The sequence below is a fragment of the Chrysemys picta genome, chromosome 12, assembly GCF_011386835.1.
Source record: "Chrysemys picta bellii isolate R12L10 chromosome 12, ASM1138683v2, whole genome shotgun sequence".
In the NCBI taxonomy this organism is placed as follows: Eukaryota; Metazoa; Chordata; order Testudines; family Emydidae; genus Chrysemys; species Chrysemys picta.
In genome coordinates, this window is record NC_088802.1 from 5,819,224 (window position 1) to 5,837,118 (window position 17,895).

At 50.9% G+C, this 17,895-nt stretch overlaps 1 protein-coding gene and 1 long non-coding RNA gene across 3 annotated transcripts in view; one reads left to right on the forward strand and one right to left on the reverse strand.

Moving 5' to 3' along the window:
* The window catches only part of LOC135974915 (uncharacterized), an 18,197-nt gene continuing 302 nt past the window's right edge, over window positions 1-17,895 (reverse strand). The window contains exons 2-6 of the mRNA XM_065564185.1: window positions 9,336-17,255; window positions 7,900-7,998; window positions 7,069-7,200; window positions 4,201-4,590; window positions 1-586 (exon numbers count right to left, since the gene is read on the reverse strand). Coding sequence (XP_065420257.1) covers window positions 582-586; window positions 4,201-4,590; window positions 7,069-7,200; window positions 7,900-7,998; window positions 9,336-9,588 — 879 coding nt within the window. The 5' untranslated portion in view covers window positions 9,589-17,255 and the 3' untranslated portion in view covers window positions 1-581. The remainder of the gene's footprint in view (window positions 587-4,200; window positions 4,591-7,068; window positions 7,201-7,899; window positions 7,999-9,335; window positions 17,256-17,895) is intronic.
* The window catches only part of LOC135974918 (uncharacterized), a 20,081-nt gene continuing 19,355 nt past the window's right edge, over window positions 17,170-17,895 (forward strand). Inside the window, exon 1 of one of the 2 annotated variants that reach the window (XR_010591978.1) lies at window positions 17,170-17,536. This is a non-coding gene — a long non-coding RNA (uncharacterized LOC135974918). The remainder of the gene's footprint in view (window positions 17,537-17,895) is intronic. The other variant, XR_010591979.1, reaches the window with a different exon arrangement.

Consider the following 17,895-nt stretch of genomic DNA (forward strand, 5'->3'; position numbering starts at 1 on the left):
GAAAATAACTCTTTGTTTTGAAAGTTGTCATTAAAGACTTTAAAAAAAAAAAAAAAAAAAAAAAGGTCAAAAGTGAAACAACATTTTGATTGATCTGACAATTTTATTTTCAGGATTCCTGTTCATTAAAAACCATGAGATTTTGACTCTTTTCTAATTCAGGGTGGAAAAAATTTTCAAACTCCCAAAAATTGCATGGGGCAGCTCTACTAATATTATTCTCCATATTACAGAAGGAGAAATTGAGGCACAGAGAAGTGCTTTGCCCAGGGTCACATAGTGAATCTGTGGCAAACCTGATGTGATACCCCATATCTGCTCGTCCCTAGGTACTCCAAGCCAATATAAGTGCAACTAATCTACTTGCTTCAGGAGTTCTTGGTTGCAGGGAGAGATGAGGGTTGTCAAGGAGGAATCCCACATGACACATTTTTGCAACATTGGCTGGATGCATCACGGCTCTCTTTTGGCATCTTCTTCAGTATGCAGTGTCTATCTCTGTTGGACAAAGGTTACGGGAGCAGATGAATCTTCCTCTGAAGGTGGGCAGCCCTCTCTGGGAATGACAGTTCAATCTTGTGTCAACCTGCAGCAGGATGGAATAGAAACAGACTGTGAAGAATGGGAAGAACAATCGTTAGATACATTCGTCCATTGAATCTGCACGGGTGGAACATTTCCCAGTGCTGCAGGGCTCCAAGCCTGCGGGCTGGCGGAGTGTTTCCAGCATTTCCAGGGGTGAAAGTAACTTACAAGACTTACCGGTACGGCCGGAGTCTTGAGGGGGTGTGTGGCCTCACCCGGAAGAGGTGTGGCCTCAACCGGAAGAGGCGGGGTCTTTCAAGATTTAAAGGTCCTGGGGCACGGGCTGTGGCTGGGAGCCCCAGGGCCTTTAAATCACCCCGGGGCTCCCAGCTGCAGAGTTGGCTGGGAGGCCCTGGGGCTCAGGGGCAAATTAAAGGACCCAGGGCTCCGGCCGCTGCAGAACTCTGGGTCCTTTAAATCCCGGACCCAGCCCGGCTGCCGGAGCTGCGCGGGGGATTTAAAGGGCCCGGTGCTCCCGCTGATGCGGGGAGCCCCAAGCCCTTTAAATCCCCGTCGCGGAAGCTGGTGCAGTCCGGCACGGCGTACTGGCTCTTGCCGGTAGGCCGTACCGTACCGGCTTACTTTCACCTCTGAGCATTTCCAATTATTATTGAGCTCCAAAGCAAATTTCTTGTGGCGATGCAGATTCACTAAAACAGTGTCACACCATGAGCTATAGCTTTGCACCTGTGTCTCTATCTCCCGGAACTCTAGCACTGCGCTGCTTGCAGCTAAGGGAGTTACTTCTCTGGGATGAGCGGTAGGGCCTTGAGGACGCTGTGTGGAAGGGTGCAACCCCAGAGCATGATGCCACCCCGCCCTGCGGGGCACTGTGTTCACCCTGCCTCGGTTTCCCCTTCTGATTCTCCATTTAACTCCAAATCAGTCAGGAGTAATAACATTCTCCCTTTGTGGTCAGGTTTATTAAACCTCCCACAATAAACAGTCTGTTTGGCCCTTGCAGAATCAAACCATTCTGTCTGCCTTGCCCAAGACCGTCCTGACTCTACTGCAGCAGAGTTTGCCTGTTTTCCCCCCTCAGGTCTCCCCAGCCAAGGCTTATCACCCCAAGCCCTCTGCCTGGGATAGAATTGCATCTCTCACTCCAGGCTCCGCAGACTGAGCTGAAAACTTGTAATCCCAACTGGTAGTCACATATCAGTCACCTGATCTTCCAGGAACTACCTTTCCCCTTTTCTTAAAGGGGAACAGGGTTGGCTGGCCCAGAGACCCCAGTGCTTTAAAGGGGACAGCCCACCCTGTTACAAATACGCATGGGAATGACAGGGGTGTAATACATTGTCATCCAGTAGGGGGCAGTGGTTTCTTTCTCCTACTCACACAACAATTCATTACACCCCTGTGTTATTGGAATGCCTGTCCAACCTCCCCCACCCCTGGCAGCTTACCACTCCTGACACATCCCACTGGGATTGGGAACACAGAGGTAGCAGCTGGGATCAGGCCAAGGAGGTAGGGAACCAGGAAAGCTAAGCCCAGCTTGATGGATGTGGGCCCTGTGCAGAGAGGGCAGTGCTCAAACCACACCCACGTAGAGGCAGGACAGGATTCTGTGGGTCACTGCACTGTTAACTAAAGCTGGATTTCAAGCTGGTCTGATATTTCTGGGTCTTTTTAAAGATTTTCTGCAGAAGATTTTTAAGAGCATAGGAATGACCAAGCCAGAGCATCCCAGGGTTCCTTTTAGCCCAGTCTCCCCTCTCCAATAGCAGTCAGTACCAGTTGTTTCAGAGGAAGCAATCCTGCCGTGAGTGGATAACCTGGTCCCAGGGAAAGTTTCCTCTTAACTCCTAATAATTGGAGGTTGGCTCATGTCCAGATGCAAGAGTTAGATCCCTTCCCAAACTCTTGTTTCTGGTAATATGAAAGATTATGGCTCTAGCGGGTCTCCTTTCCCATATAAATGCCCAGACCTCTTTTGAATCCTGCAAAGCTCTGATATCTTGTGGCAGCGAGTTCCGCAGTCTAATTGTACCTTTTGTGATAAAGCAGTTCCCTTTATTGATTTTAAATTTGAGGCCTTTCCATTTTATTGCACATCCCCTACTTGTGCTATGGCCCTGTAGCGGGGCGGTCATCCCACTCCAGCCAGAAAGGGGTTAAAAGCGGCCAAGGGAGGCTGGTTGGGTAGTCAGCCACAGGTGTGGCTGCACCCAATTAGGGCACAGCTGACCCTGATAAAAGGACAGGCTGAGCGAAGTGAAGGAGACTCTTGCTCCAGCTGAGGAGCAGAGAGGACCAGGCTGCCTGGGAGAGCAAGTAGGGTATCTGAGACAGAGCAGTGCTGGGGAAGCGCAGGCAGAGCTGAGGAGCTCTGGTCTGGTGAGTCCCCAGGCTGAGGCCTTGCTGAAGGTCAAAGGAGGTACTGGGGCTGCAGGGAGGCAGCTGGGGCTAGAAAGGCAGCAGGTCCAACCCCCCCATGCTAATGATGAGTGGCTATTACAGACTGCAGTTTGCCCCTGAGAGAAGGGGCTAGATGATGACTGGCAGTAGCCACTGAGGCAAGGTGGGTATAGAGTGTTAGGGGCTCCCCTGGAAGGGGAGACCCAGAGTGTGGGGGCACTGCTGTGGGCAGCACCCCAAGGTAAGCGGCTTCAGGGTCCGGGAGGGACATGAGGCCAGAGGTGGTGGAGACAACAGGGCAGCTAACAGAGGGCAAGACATTGGCCCATAGAGGGTGCTCCAGGGCTACAAGAGCTAATTCCCCGAGGCAATCAGCAGGAGGCGCCATGCTGGTGAGTCAGTGCTCCGCTCTAGGCCCAGTATGAAACAAGTTCCCGATCTCCCTTCATGTCCTGCCTCATTCATTTCTAGGGCAAACAGTGTTTATCTTTTCAAAGTGTTTCATGTAAAATTCTCAACATACCAAAACATTTGATTTTGTTGAAAAAAATTGTGATATTTATCAAACTTTCTATCAAATTCTTTGAAATTACCCAATTCTTGGTAAATTAATGATTTTGATTAAAAAACTGTGATAAAAATATCAGTGTCCTCAGTCAAATACTGGCTCCATTTATAACCCTACAAAACAAAATTAACTTTGAATTTTTTCATGAGACATTTTCAACAGCATAGTTCCCTTTTTGTTTATATTTTTTTTAAAAAAAAGTGATTTTTCCCCCCCCCCCCGCCAAAAAATGTTTTTTTGGGAAAAAAATCATTTATCCAAAATTGGGGCCTTTTTCATACTGATTTTTATAATGATCTTGATAAAAAATGACATCATAATAATGGCTTTAAAGAACAAAAACTAGGTCCACTTAGACACCTCCAAAACAAACTTTGAAAATTGTCACAAATTTTCTTTTTGATCATCTCTAATCCCTGACACAGCCCATTTCCCCCTCCCCTTTCCCACCCTATTGTCCTGATGTAACACCCACACATCCTGGGTATGGTGTTCTGTTCCATCTAGGGGCACCAAGACCACTTAGAGAGAGAAAATGATTCTACTCTACAGCCTTAGTTAAGAGCCAGATTGTTTTTAGCTCGTGTGGTAGAGACTCGTGCATTTAGCTCCAGAGGTCCCAACTGGGATCTGTCAGTGTTACACAGACACCGCACATAGACCCATTTCTCCCTGTCGCCTACCATCTGTCACTGTCAGACTCAGTTCTGCAGTGGCCTTTGGCACCATGTTAGTTCGCAGTGTTACTCGGTACCTCCCGGCATCCTTGGCCTTCACCTCCTGGATCACCAGGGAAGGATTTTGCAAGGAGACGTCCACCCGCTTCTGATATGATGGTGTCACCTCCATGCTGTGTTCACAGCCACGTTTTCCCCATTCCCCAATGGCGTTGGTGCACTGATGGACCCTCAGGACCAGGATAGGGCATTTCCCAGAGACAAATTCCCACTTGAGGTGAAAGAATTCCCAGTCCTGTTTGTGGAATTGGATGGAGATGGGGAGCACGGCTGTTTGATCGGCAATGACGTGAACTGGACTCCCAGGAGGGATCACAGACAGGGTAGAGGAAGCATCTGAAAGCAGAAGACAATTTCCAATGGATGTGCAAGGAACTTTAAACTGTTGAATAGGACCAGACTATAAGATTATGAAACACTCCAGAACACCATTCTGGCATTTATCCAGAAACAAAATGGTGTTCTCCGCGTAGCATGACCTTGCACGCACCACACATTCAAGATCATGCCGGCAAGGGCAGGGTCCCCATATTTCAAAAAAATCAGGAATGCACCTCTGCAATTGGGAGGTGTGACTGCAGCTTATGTTGGCATTAGGGTGGTCACTCGTGCATTCTCAGACTACTGGACAGTCTGGGAATGGTGTGACCCTGCCCCCGCCGGTGTGACCTTGGAGGTATGGTGCATACAAGATCACACTGCATGCGGGGGTGCCCTTTTTAAGAGTATGCCACTCTGTCCCTGCTGGCATGACCTTGCCTGCGATGTCAAACCAGCAGGGGCAGAACGGTGCACTCTTCAAAAGGGCATTCCCCCCTCTGATACCGGACAACGCCACATCCAGTATTGTCTGAGTACTGAACAGGGAACAAACCCTAGAAAAGCAGGACTAGTGGCCTGTCTAGCTGGCATACCTGACCTGGCCGTGATCTAGCTCAGATGTTTCTATCAAGCGGCAATCACACCTCCCAACTGCGGTGGGGACCTAATGCTGAGAAATGCTACAGGCTGACATCCTTTGTGTAGCGTGAAGTTTGAGCCCCTCTGCTATAGAAGTGATAGAGTTACACAATTAAGCCCCAAGAGGGCTATTATACGCTGATCACTTTTCCTGATAGTCACCACATTTTAACACCTCAGCAGCGGGGCAAGCTATCAGAATTCACAACTTTGCTGTGACTAGAATTAGGCTGATGATGGTTTTTCTGCAAGGCCATTGTAATTAGCTTAAGAATCTGCCTTCAGAGAAAACAATCTAGAAATATAAATATAAGTGTGGCTTCTGCAAGAACTCTTGAAAAAGTGTGTGTGAGAAAAACAGAAAACCCCTAAAATGGCAGGATTCATGGATTTCCAGACATCACGTGATGGTGCCTCAAGTTTGATTCTCCTGCTGGATTTATGTGCATGGAGCTATTGAGATCAATTGAGAATTATGGGCCAGACCCCCAGCTGGAGTGAATGAGCCTACACCAATTTAACCCGCTGATGATTTGACTCAGTACTGTAATTATATTGCATTCATTCTAATGCACCTAAATTGATTATCTATAGCCAAGCAGGCTGACTTTATCCCCCACTGAAATGCAATAGAAAGGTACCTTTAGAGTTAGAAAAACTTTGGAACAGGCTTCCAAGGGAGGTCATGGAATCCCTGTCATTGGAGGTTGTCCAACCTGTTCTTAAAAAATACCCATGGTCCAGGGGGCTGGTCTCAAAGTTCCCTCCATCTCCAATCTCAATTTCCAAATGGAAAAGGAAGAAAAATCTGTGCTGGTTGGCTATTAAAATTACCCTGACTCTGAATTGTCACTAGTCACATTTTCAGAGTCCATGAGCAAAAATTAGCACCCAATTACCTGTCTGGGTTTCCATTGGCCACTGCCTATACTTCCATATGCATTTACCACACATGCCTTCCAGTGTGTGTGTGGGGAATGGTTGTTTAAGTATCCAAATAGCAGCTTGCACATGTAGGGGTGGCTCTATGTATTTTGCCGCCCCAAGCACGGCAGTCAGGCAACTTTCGGCGGCAGGCATGCGGGAGGTCCGCTGGTAACGTGGATTCGGCGGCATCCCTGCAGGAGGTCCGCCGGTCCCGTGCCTTCAGTGTACCCACCGCCGAAGGCACGGGACCGGCGGAGCTCCCACAGGCATGCTGCCGAAGGCAGCCTGACTGCCATCCTCACGGCGACTGGCAGGCCGCCCCCCGCGGCTTGCCACTCCAGGCACGCGCTTGCTGCGTTGGTTCCTGGAGCCGCCCCTGTGCACATGCAACTAGCTGGTTTGTGCACATAGCCACAGAAACCACATGTGCAAATGTAGGCATGCAATGGTATGCAGATGTGTTGTCTTGCAAATGGGGGTCTTGGAAAATTCATTCACATATACATGCTATGGCAGCTTAACCATCCATGGACTTGCAATTGCAGCGAGCGTGCAATAAATTATCCAGCGGTGGAAGGCAGGTCAGAGCTATTACAGTAATGGGTGCTATCGAAAATCGTAAAATAGATAAAGGGCATGTATGGGGAGTGATGGATAGATAAATAGAGGGGAGTGTCTGGAGATAGATAGGCAGATAGATATGAATGGCTATAGAGGTGTGTGTCTGGGGATAGATGGAGGAATTTGTATAGGGATTAATATTTATCGACAGGTGTGTCTGGGGATGGATGGAGGGATGTGTCTGGACCGATGTATATGGAGATGGCTAGACAAAGGGGTGTCAATGGGGGAGATGGCTGGCTGGAGAGAGGGGTACGTATGGGGAAGGATGGCTAGATAGACAAACACAGAATAGGATGTGATTACCGGTGGAATTGCCATGGCTGCGATCGCATGGCTGGTTCATGTTGCACTCTGCACCATCTTCATTTTCCTGACTAGCTCCATCACAGTATGTGTCATTCAGGATTACTCCTTTCTGAGAGGCCAGCTGGAAAACTGCAAAACAGCATCAGTGTGCGTGGCAAGTCACTTGCAGTGTTGCCAGCTCTGGTGATACTAGGTATTTTTCTTAAAGCCTTCAGCTCCTGGGGTCCAACAATTTTGAGTGAACCTCGGCTTTTGTTGGGGGAACATAAGTAAGTTTCTAGCCCTTCCGTGACTGGACGGAAAAGCTCGAAAACGTGACCCTGAAAGGCTTAGCAACCCGAAAGTGAAAACAAAGAATCCCAACTTTGTCTTAAAAATAATGAGATTTAAAATAAACAATTTCCTGATTTTCAGGGCCTGAATGATGGGTGTTTTTTCTTTTCTTTGAGCAGTTGGAGATGGCCTTAGAGATTAGAGAAATGAGAATGGTGAGGGAAAAACACACACCCAAACACAGAAGGCAAAAGGGATTTCTGCATTACAGATAGTTGTCATGCCAGCCCTGCAAGCTGTTCTACACAAATACATCATTGTAACCACCTCAAGCCTCAAAGATCTCGATGGGGTTCTGAGCAGGAATAAGAATCCACCATTCTGGATCTGTTTGCAGGATTGAAGCCTTAACTGTCAGCCCCCAAGGCCCTAGTGGGATCTGAAAATCAGTCCCCGGGTGTCTCAAGTTGGGCAGCTCAAACCAAAAGCTTCCTCATGAAATTACTGCCCCATGATACATGCAGAAATGAACACACGGTGACTTGAGCTACTCACCCCAGACACCCAGCGCTACCACAGCTCCCACCAGGATGACGTTCCCAGCCCAGCCGACCACCAGAGCAATCCGATGCCAATGTGGGCACTGAGGGAGACCTGAAAGAGTCAATGTTTGGTGAAATTCTTTCAGCATCCAGTGCGATCTAAGTTTTGCCAACATAGGCTGCAGTGTAGACATGGCCTTATAGTCGTTCTGTGCCTCAGTTTCACTTCTGAAAAATGAGGATAATATCACTTCTCTACCTCACACCGATGTTGTGAGGATAAATACATTACAGATTGGGAGGTGCTCAGATATTAAGGTAATTAGTGCCCTATATGTACCTAAGTGGGAGCTCAATGGACTACTGTTCCTCTTCTCATTAAGATATGGGGGCAGCTGTTGTCCATCAGAGGCTTGTATGATCCCATTGGAGAGATAGGAAAGGCTGCCTATGTGGTAAGAGCACTGGACTGGTGCTCCAAAGTGGAGATTTTTGGTTCAGCTTCCAGTTATGCTTGGCACTGTATGCACATAGGAAGAAATAGTCCCTGTACTGAAGAGTTTAGAGTTCATAATCTAAACTTACTAAGGGAAGATTGTTTTAGAGATGGGGAAACTGAGACACAAAAGGACTTTGGGGGGCATTCCAGAGGAGCCTAAGGGAGTTAGGCACATGACTTATTGAATTTCAAATGAATTAGACACTGCTGGGGAAAAAAAATCCCAACCCACAGGAGTGAGACAGTGTCAGGAATTCAGCTCAGCTCTCATGAGTTCTAGCTAGTGCCTTAACCATAAGGCCAACCTTCCTCAATAACATTTACTCTGAATAATTTCTCCCGCAACTGCCCCCTGTGCACCCACTGATTCTAACCTCTTCTACAGACACTACCTGAAACTGACTACAAACCCCATAACCAAGCTATAGACCAAAACGGAATGGAAGAGAGTCCCAGGAAAGTTTCATCATATTGCATGTCCTGCGCAATGCTTAATTTGTGCCAGGGCTGAGTCCCGGCACTGCTACGCATGGCGGTTCAGAGCCCCGACACCTCTGGGCTTGCTGCATCAGTTATGAATGTAAAAAAATTGCTTGAACCCTGGCACCTAATTGCTTGAGCCGTGGCATCTCTTTCAATACAAATTAAGCCCTAGTCTTGCATCAAAATAGGGACTAGAGATGAAGGAATCAGTGCAGGATTCTCTGTGCTGATAACTTCATTTGGGTGCCGGGAAAATACTTTTGCATTAAACACACCACGTGGAATGCAATGGCTAATCCGAAGCTGGGGCCAAGGATTTGACATTCAGTAAACCCAGCAAAAAGCCACAGAATTTCTCCTTGGCTGTAGAGGACATTTCTCTAAATTGCCAGTGTTCAAACAAATGACACGAGACAAAGAGATTCCCAACACTGTGGGACAAAGTTGAGAAATGAAAACACACTTACTGCAGGTTTGAGATCGTTGTGCTCGTCTGGAGGAGGAAGAGGCGCTGGGAATGGCTAAATCAGCATAAACTGTTTCTCCAGCCATGGCACATGCAGCAAGATGAGAGAGTATATGGTGAAAGAAGCAGCGTTTAAGAGCAACTGCTGTCACCCTATGAACGAAGCTTACAAACTCATCCAAAACCAGGAAGTGCTGTCTAATCAGAGGCAGTTGCATTCCTGCTGATGCGAAGTGCATTAATGCACCATGCATTAAGTATAATTAGCAAAGACAGATCACATTTCAGTGATGATCTATAAATGCTGTACGGTAGCGCTGCATTAAGAGAAAGCTGCCCCTATTTTGCTCAGTGCAATAGGTCCAAAAATTGCAGGGACATGCTTTCAAAATAAAGGTCCCACCCAGCTGTGTTCACATAAGTGGCTTTGAGGGGCCCATCCTTCATTGGACCTCCGTCATTCTGGGTGCTGTACCAAGCAAGAACTTGTCCCTGCCCTGAAAACTAAATACATGAGACAGGCAGAGCATGACAGGAGAAACAGAGAGAGACAACGTGACTTGCTCATGGTCACACAATAGGTAAGCAGCAGAGTCAGCAGTAGACCATGGATTTCTTCTTTAACACTCCGGTGCGCTAACTTCTAAATGATCCATCAATATTCAGGCTGGAAGGGACCACTGTGAGCATTCCATCACAAAGCCCAACAACTTGTGGGTTAATTAGAATGACTCTTCTGACCATGAGCTACTCAGACACTATGGCAGTATGGCCCACTTCAGCACCTCGAAGGATTTCAGCAGCTCATTGGAAAACAAAGTGTATCTTTGCGTTTAGCAGTCAAGGTCTCCCATGTTTAAGAAAGATGAATTCAAACTGGAACAGGTGCAGAGAAGGGCTACTAGGATGATTCAAGGAATGGAAACCCTACCTTATGAGAGGAGACTTAAGGAGCTTGGCTTGTTTAGCCTAAAGAAGGGGAGATACGATTGGTGTCTATAAATATACCAGCGGGTTAAATACCAGAGAGGGAAAGGAGTTATTTAAGTTAAGCGCCAATGCGGACAAAAGGACAAATGGGTATAAACTGGCCATCAACAAATTTAGGCTCAAAATTAGGCGAAGGTTTCTAACCATCAGAGGACTGAAGTTTTGGAACAGTCTTCCGAGGGGGACAGTGGGGGCAAAAAACTGAACTGGCTTCATAAACTGATGGAGGGGAGGGGATGATGAGACTGCCTACAATGGCATGTAGCCGATCTGCGGCTGCTAGCAACAAGTATCTCCAAGAGCCGGTGATGGGACACTAGATGGGGAAGGCTCTGAATTACTAGAGAATTCTTTCCCAGGTGTCTGGCTTGTGTGGTGCTTAATTTGTGTCAGGGCTTGGCAGTTCATAGTCACGACACCTCTGGGCTTGCTGCATCAGTTATGAAAGTAAAAAAGTTGCGTGAGCCCCACACCTAATTGCTTGAGCCCCAGTGCCTCTTTCATTACAAATTAAGCACTGGTCTGGTTGGTCTTTCCCATATGCTCAGGGTCTAACTCATTACCAGATTTGGGGTTGGGAAGGAATTTTCCCCCAGGTCAGATTGGCAGAGACTCTGGGGTTTGTTTGTTTTTTTTTGCCTTCCTCTGCAGCATGGGGCACGGGTCACTTGCAGGTGTAAACTTCTGTAACTTGAAGGCTTTAAATCATGATTTCAGGACTTCAGCAACTCAGCCAGAGGTTCGGGGTCTATCACAGGAGTGGGTGAGTGAAGTTCAGTGGCCTGCGATGTGTAGGAGATCAGACTAGCAAATCATGATGGGCCCTTCCGGCCTTAAAGTCTGTGAGTCAAGAGTTCTGTGAAAGTCAGTTTCACAAGCTGGTCCACCATAGATGTTGGAAAAAACCCCATCAGATACTAGTAAAGCTGGACAACAACAAAAATATGCAACCCTAATGATGGTGGTTAACACATAGGCATGAAAAGCATGCCGTAGAGTGTTGCTGACTATTAATAGCCATTGTCTTATTGCAGAGCGCAATAAAAAATGTTCTTTGCATCTGACATTTTTCATCACGGTTTCACGCCAAACTCGTATATTTCCATTGAAAAGGAAACCAAGCTGTTGTTGTGGTCAGTAGCGCCGCTTTGAAATGGCCATGTAAGCAGTGGTGGCTTGAAAAAAGGACAGCGGATAGCTTTTTATCAGGGCATTTCATAGTGTTGCGCTGGAAAGTGGTGTTGGCTGCTACTGGGGAGGGGGGGGAGGGTTTGATATACATAGACTATCATAGACTACACTATAGCCAATGGGGTTTGCCACTGCACCCTCTTTCAGCCTCAACACAAGCGCATTTAAGCCCTTTTTAATGGGGTGAAGCTGCTGCAGCCAATGGAGGCTACTGCCTTAGGCTACTGCAGTGTCCATGTGGTTTAACAGGGCTCCCTGACTGTAACCACAAGGCCTAGGATATTGGTTTACATCCTGTGTGTGTTGGAGGAGGTGATCCAGGAGAAGCAGTTGTGAGCATGACCCTGAGGGGTGGTGTTAAGTACTGTGGACTGTTGTTACTGCTGCCAAGTCCTTACGGGTGCTTGGTGCTGTGCTTGGAGCTCCGGGGTTACCTGCATGAGCAGAGAGTACAGCCTGCAGATCCAGCAGACCTTGATGTCCCATAGGAGCTACCGGCACACTCATAGGCATCGGCTTCCTCTGGGGCCCGGGGGGTGCTCAACCCCGGTTCCGCCCCAGGCCCAGCCTCCCCGACCCCTTCTCCCAAGTCCCCACCCCCACCCTGCCTCTTTCCGTCCTGCCCCACCTCTTCCTGCCCCCTCCCCTAAGCATGCCCCATCCCCACTCCTCCCCCTCCCTCCTACAGCCTCCTGCATGCTGCGGAACAGCTGACGCGGTGGGCGGGAAGTGCTGGGAGTAGGGTGACCAGATCACCCAAGTCAAATATCGGGATGTGTGTGTGCGGGGAGAGGTGGCGGGGGGGGGGCAGGGCACAAAAAAAACAACAACACCCCCCCTTCCTCCACAAATGCTGGAGGGAGGCCTGGGAGACGCAGGGGAAGCGCGGGGCCGGGGTGAGTGAGAGTCCGGCCTGGCCCCAGTGCAGGCAGGACTCAGTCGGGCGGTAGGGAGAGTAGGGGGGCGGCCTGTGGGGCCAGGTGGCGGCTGTTCTCCCCCCCCGGACAGCGGGACTCGGGAGCAGCCGCTGCTGCAGCTCCCACTGCCACGGGGGGAGGAAGCGGCCGATGGCCAAGCTTGGCGGCTGCGGCTCTGGTGCCCCCGAACCCACCGAGCCTGGGCCTGTTGCGGGGACCCAGCAGCGCGCACACTGCGCCCAGCCCCTGGCCAGTCGCGTCTGAGCTGCTGCCCAGCTGGTGCTATCCTGCGGCGGCCCCGGAGTGGGGGCAGCAGCCCCCCGTCCCGCTCGGCCATGCGCGGTGTCGTTTGCTGTGCCATGCCATTCGCTCTGCTGCGCTGTTTGCCATGCGATGAATGACGTGCAGTGCCGTTTGCCGTCCTACGGGCCGTGCAATGAACGGCGTGCAGTGCCGTTCCGTTCGCTGTGCCACGGGCCGTGCGAGGAGCGGCGTGCGGTGCTATTCCCTAAGCTAGAGTCTGTGCAGTGCTACGGGCTGTGACAAAAGTATCTGGGGTTGAGGCTCCCAGGAAGGCTGCGCACTGGGGGCTGGGGCAAGTCCCTTTTTACTGGAGTCTTCCCAGGGCTGAGCAGGTCTCACTGTCTCTTGTGCAGAGAGATGTGGTCCCATCTCTGGGTCTGTTCTGCGGAGACCAGGACGGTCTGGCTCAGCAGGACGGAGTTAAGGGGTGCCCTTGCTGCCAGAAAGATGAGGCTCAGTGGCATGTCAGCTCATCAAGTGACAGTCCCAAGAGGGTCCCGACCAGAAAACCCGTTACACAGCGTGAAGTGTTTATATTTTTATTATTTCTGACTTTTTCCTTGACTCCGGTGTAGATACGGAGGCTCTCAATGAGGACAGTCGATGTACCTTGGCTCTCTGCTACTTGCGGTTTTTGTTGACTTTCTTCAGTCGCTTGGCCAAGAGGTTTGCATCTTCTGCTTCTTCCGCCTCGTCCTTCTGAGTGCGTTGCTTCTTGAGAGCAATAAGTCTCAGTCTCTCTGGCAGCACTCGGGGAATTAGCAATGGTTGGAGCTTAGGAGCCTTGGTCCAGAGTTTCTTGCCTTCCTTTCTCAGGGGTTTGCTCACTGCATATTGACTGATATCATCTGTTCTGGAACGGTAGAACAGCTGGCGGATTCTGCCAGCCCTCTTGGGACCAAGTTGAGGAGGCCCCGTGGGACCTATCGGGTCAGGAATCCCCCACGACTGAATTTTCTCAAACTCCTGTTTCCCCATCTCCTCCACCTCCATCTCCTCTACATCGCCGCTGTCGGGGTGCTCCTGGAGCTGGGGCTTCCCCGGGGCACTGGCCCCTTGACCGCCTACTGCCCCACATTGACTCCCAGTATCACCTCCCGTTAGCATCGCAGGTGCAATCCAAACGCAGAGCCCAGCCAGGGGAGGGGGCAGAGCGCACAGAGGATTGTGCTGTTCGCACAGGCAGGAGCAGGGAGGTGAAAACCTCCCCCCACTGACACTGTGCCTGGCTCCGCTGCCATGAGGCTGCCCTGCGGGCTGCGTTCCCTGGGCAGGGGGAGAAGCTGACGGCTCCATCTGCCGCAGGAGTCCCTGAAGCAGCCCAAGCCTAGAACAACAGAGCCCGGCTCGCACAGGATCGGGGCCCTTAAGCGCGCTAAAAGCAGGTCCCGCCAGGAGCCCGGCTTCGGCTGAAGCCCGCTGGGCTGTTCTTGCAGCCGCCCGTTCCCTGGCTCACTTGGGTCAACGAGCCCAGCGCAATCGACAACGGAGCCTCCACTTCCCTAAGAGTTGCTCTCAATCAAATCAGCCCCGTTCATTAAGAACAGGCAACGGCGCAGCCTGTATTTATCGATTGCTGAGAACCACCCCGCCCCCGGGCGGAGCCAAGCAGGGAACTGCGGGAACCTGCCAACACCTGCTCGGAAGCCCCGTAACGAGCCCCGTTGGCCCGTAACGAGCGCCGTAACGCGCCCCAGGCAGCCGTAACGCACGCCCCCAGCGAGCGCCACACGCCCCCAACGAGCGCCCGTTCGCCGCGATTGACCCTGAGTGATCCTGCAGTAAACAAGGCTGGTGATACACAAGGAGCAGGAGACTCCAGCTCACAGCTGGGATGTGTGCCATTGTGTAGGAAGCGTAGGGCTGGGGGCAGCAAGGGAGGGTCTCTGGCAGTAAGGCGGTGGGTGGAGTGTGTGTAGGGAACGGGGAAATCAGGAGGCGTTTCCATTAGCAGTAGGTTTAAAGCTCCACCACTCAGGTGACAAACTATCCCTGACCCCTGGCGCACACACCGCCAATGCCACCCCTCCCCATCCCTTATACAAGCTGCTTTCCGTGGGGCCGGGGGACCAGCCAGGGTCCCCACGGAGAGAGACTTTTCCTTTCATCTGCCAATACTGGAACGCTGTGATCTGCCCCGTCACAATTCTTTACTTGAAAGACCCCAGGGGTTATTCTGAAAGGAACTCACCCGATCCCAGACTGGTTCAGAGATGGGACCCACCGGTGGTCACCCGAGCCGAACACCATCTACTGGGATGAGCTGGTCTCTGAGCTGAACCTGAGGGGGGAGAGAAGAGATCCTCTAAAGAATCACTAGGATACAGAGCCAGGACTTGGCTCAGGGTTTCAGTTCATTTGACTTAGAGGCGACTGAATATGAATGATACTTATCTGATGGGCCAGTGCTCAGGGAGAGTTCGTCCATATGCCCCAGGGACCTTCCTACAAAGGAAGTAACAGAATGTTACTAAACAAAACCATTCACATAGTCTGTTGGGGGGAGATGTCCGGGGTGTTTCCGGATGTACCCAGTAGGGATAAAGGGGTGTTGAGCACCAAGGTCCAGATCCGCAAATGGACTTAGGTGCCTAAAGTCCAGATTTAGGCACAACTGCGATCCACAAACTCCCGCTCGGCTGTCACCTCGCCCTGTAGGCGCCTACGCTCACTCGGTGCCTATATTGTCCCTGTCAATGTCCTCCCGCTGCTACGTTCCTGCCTCTGAGCATGTGTCCTGCTGCCTTCCATGTGACTGTTATCCCAGGGGTTAGGGCCTCACCCAGGATGTGGGAGACCCAGGTTCAAGCCCCCCCTCTGCCTGAGGAGAAGCAGAGCTCTGAACGGGTCCACATCTCTCAGGAGAGCGCTGTAACCACTGAGCTAGGGGCTGGTCAGATGTGGGGGCTCCCTCGGTCCCCGCTGAAGTTGTTCCACTTTCATTTAACAGCAATCGAGCCAGGGAAAAGGTGAGTCACACCCTACAGCCCAGGGGCTGGGGCACTCACCGGAGAGGTAGGGAACCCTTAGTCAAATCCCTTCTCCTCATGCAGAGGGGGGACCTGAACCAGGTCTCACAGTGCCTGGCTGAGTGCCCCCCCCCCCCCAGCTGCTCTGTGTGGAGCGAGGCAGGTGCCTGAACCACTCTCACAAGAAACGACTTGGGCAGCTAAGCAGCCTGACTCCGGGAAAGGGGTTCCCAGCTGGGACTGGCTAGAAGCTCTAGCGCCGCCCTGCTGCCCAGACGCAGGTGCTGAACTCTGGGGTGGATGGGAGGGGCTTGGCCCACACCCCCTTCATTGGCATCTCCCATTGGCTCCCTTAGGCGGCTCCTTGCCTAGACGTGCTGGCTTCTGTGGACCCCATTCTTAGGTGCCCCCCTCCCCCCAGTCACTGTACAGGGACCTGGGCCCCTGACTCAGGCTTGGTGGATCCCAGTGATTTCCCAGGCACCTATTGCAATGTCTCAGTCCTTTTGTGGCCTGGGGATTTTATCCCCCAAATGACAAATTGTCTAGTTCAGAGAAGGAATCTCAGGGCAAATCTCACCCATTGTTTTAATTCATGCTAATTCGAGGGCAGTGACATCCCCTCCCCCCACCAATAGGCACAAGGGATTCTTAGGGAACACCACAATTAAAAACATTACTACTAAAATGGTCATAACAATGCACACAACCAGCACACAATGGTTACATCAGTTACACAGACGTGTGCGCGTGCCTGGAGAGCTAGGAACGATTTCCCCTCTGAGAATGGAGCTGCCCTGGTGGGACACTTTCCTTTAGTTACATTCACAGATTAAGGCCAGAAGGGAGCATCAGATCATCTTGTCTGACCTCCTGGATTCCTGCATCCAGCCCATAACTCTTGTGTGCAAAGGAAGCAATATAATTCCCATGTCACAGATGGGGACCTGAGCCCCAGGGAGAGTGAGTGACTCTCCCAAGTCACACACAAGGAGTCAGTGGCAGAGACTGGAAATGAACCCGGATCTATTGAGGCCCTGTCCAGAGCCTGGATTATCACCCGAACTTTCCTCTCTGGTAGAACCCAGGAGCCCAGCGCCCAAAGTTAATATATTGTGTCTTATTTCCCCAAATCAGTGATGGATTCAGTTTTAGTGTCTCTCAGAACTAAAGCAGTTCACAGAGGGGCAAAGGGATTTGGTTTGAGGGTAGGTGACTCCTGTGAGGTTATCCAGGATAAACACGGGTCATAAATGGGCAGAGGTAAGTGAGTTAACTAAGTTCTATGAAACTGAAGACAGGGTTTAACTTACTTAAAAGAAGCCATTCAAGAGTCACTCATTTAGAATAGCGAAGGTTCTTATAAACAAAACTACTCACTTCAAGAAAACGCCTTGAAACAGGGCAAAGGATGAAAATTATTATTTTTTTAGATTAAATCTCACTTTTTGGTTTACAAGGATAACCTCTTAAACCTACAGGGTCAAAACAATTTGGTGTTTAACAAGAGAAGCTGTTTAATACCTTAAATTAAAGTCATGTTTGTATTTCCTTAAAATAGGGTTACCATCCGTCCGGGTTTCCCCGGACATGTCCGGCTTTTTCAGTGTTAAATGGCCGTCCGGGGGGGATTTCTAATCAAGTAGAAATGTCCGGGATTTCCCCCTTCCCCTTGTGCGGCGCGGCTGATTGGACGCCTGGCCTGATTGAAAGCCGCTCGCAGCCACTAGGGCCTCTAGCAGCCAGAGTCCCTCCCCCGCTCCCACCTCCCCCACAGAGCAGCAGAGGCTGTGTTTAATTCCACGTGGAGCCTGCATTTCTCCCTCTGCCGGGTGAGTGGGGGGAGTAGGGCAGGCAGCGCGGGGGCTGTGTGTGTAGAGACTGCAGGGGTGGGGGGTGCAGAGGCTGCAGGGCGAGTGGGGAGCAGGGGGCACAGAGGCTGCAGGGGCGGGGGGTGCAGAGGCTTCAGGGCGAGTGGGGAACAGGGGGCACAGAGGCTGCAGGGGCGGGGGCTGCAGAGGCTGCAGGGTGAGGAGGAGCAGGGCAGGCAAGGGCATAGGGGCTGCGGGGCGAGTGGGGAGCAGGGAAGCACTTAGCAACCCCCAACCAAGATCAGAGCAGGAGGGAGGAGGGGGAATGTGGGGTGCTCAGAGGAAGGGGCAGAGTTGGGGCAGGGGCTTTGGGGAAGGGG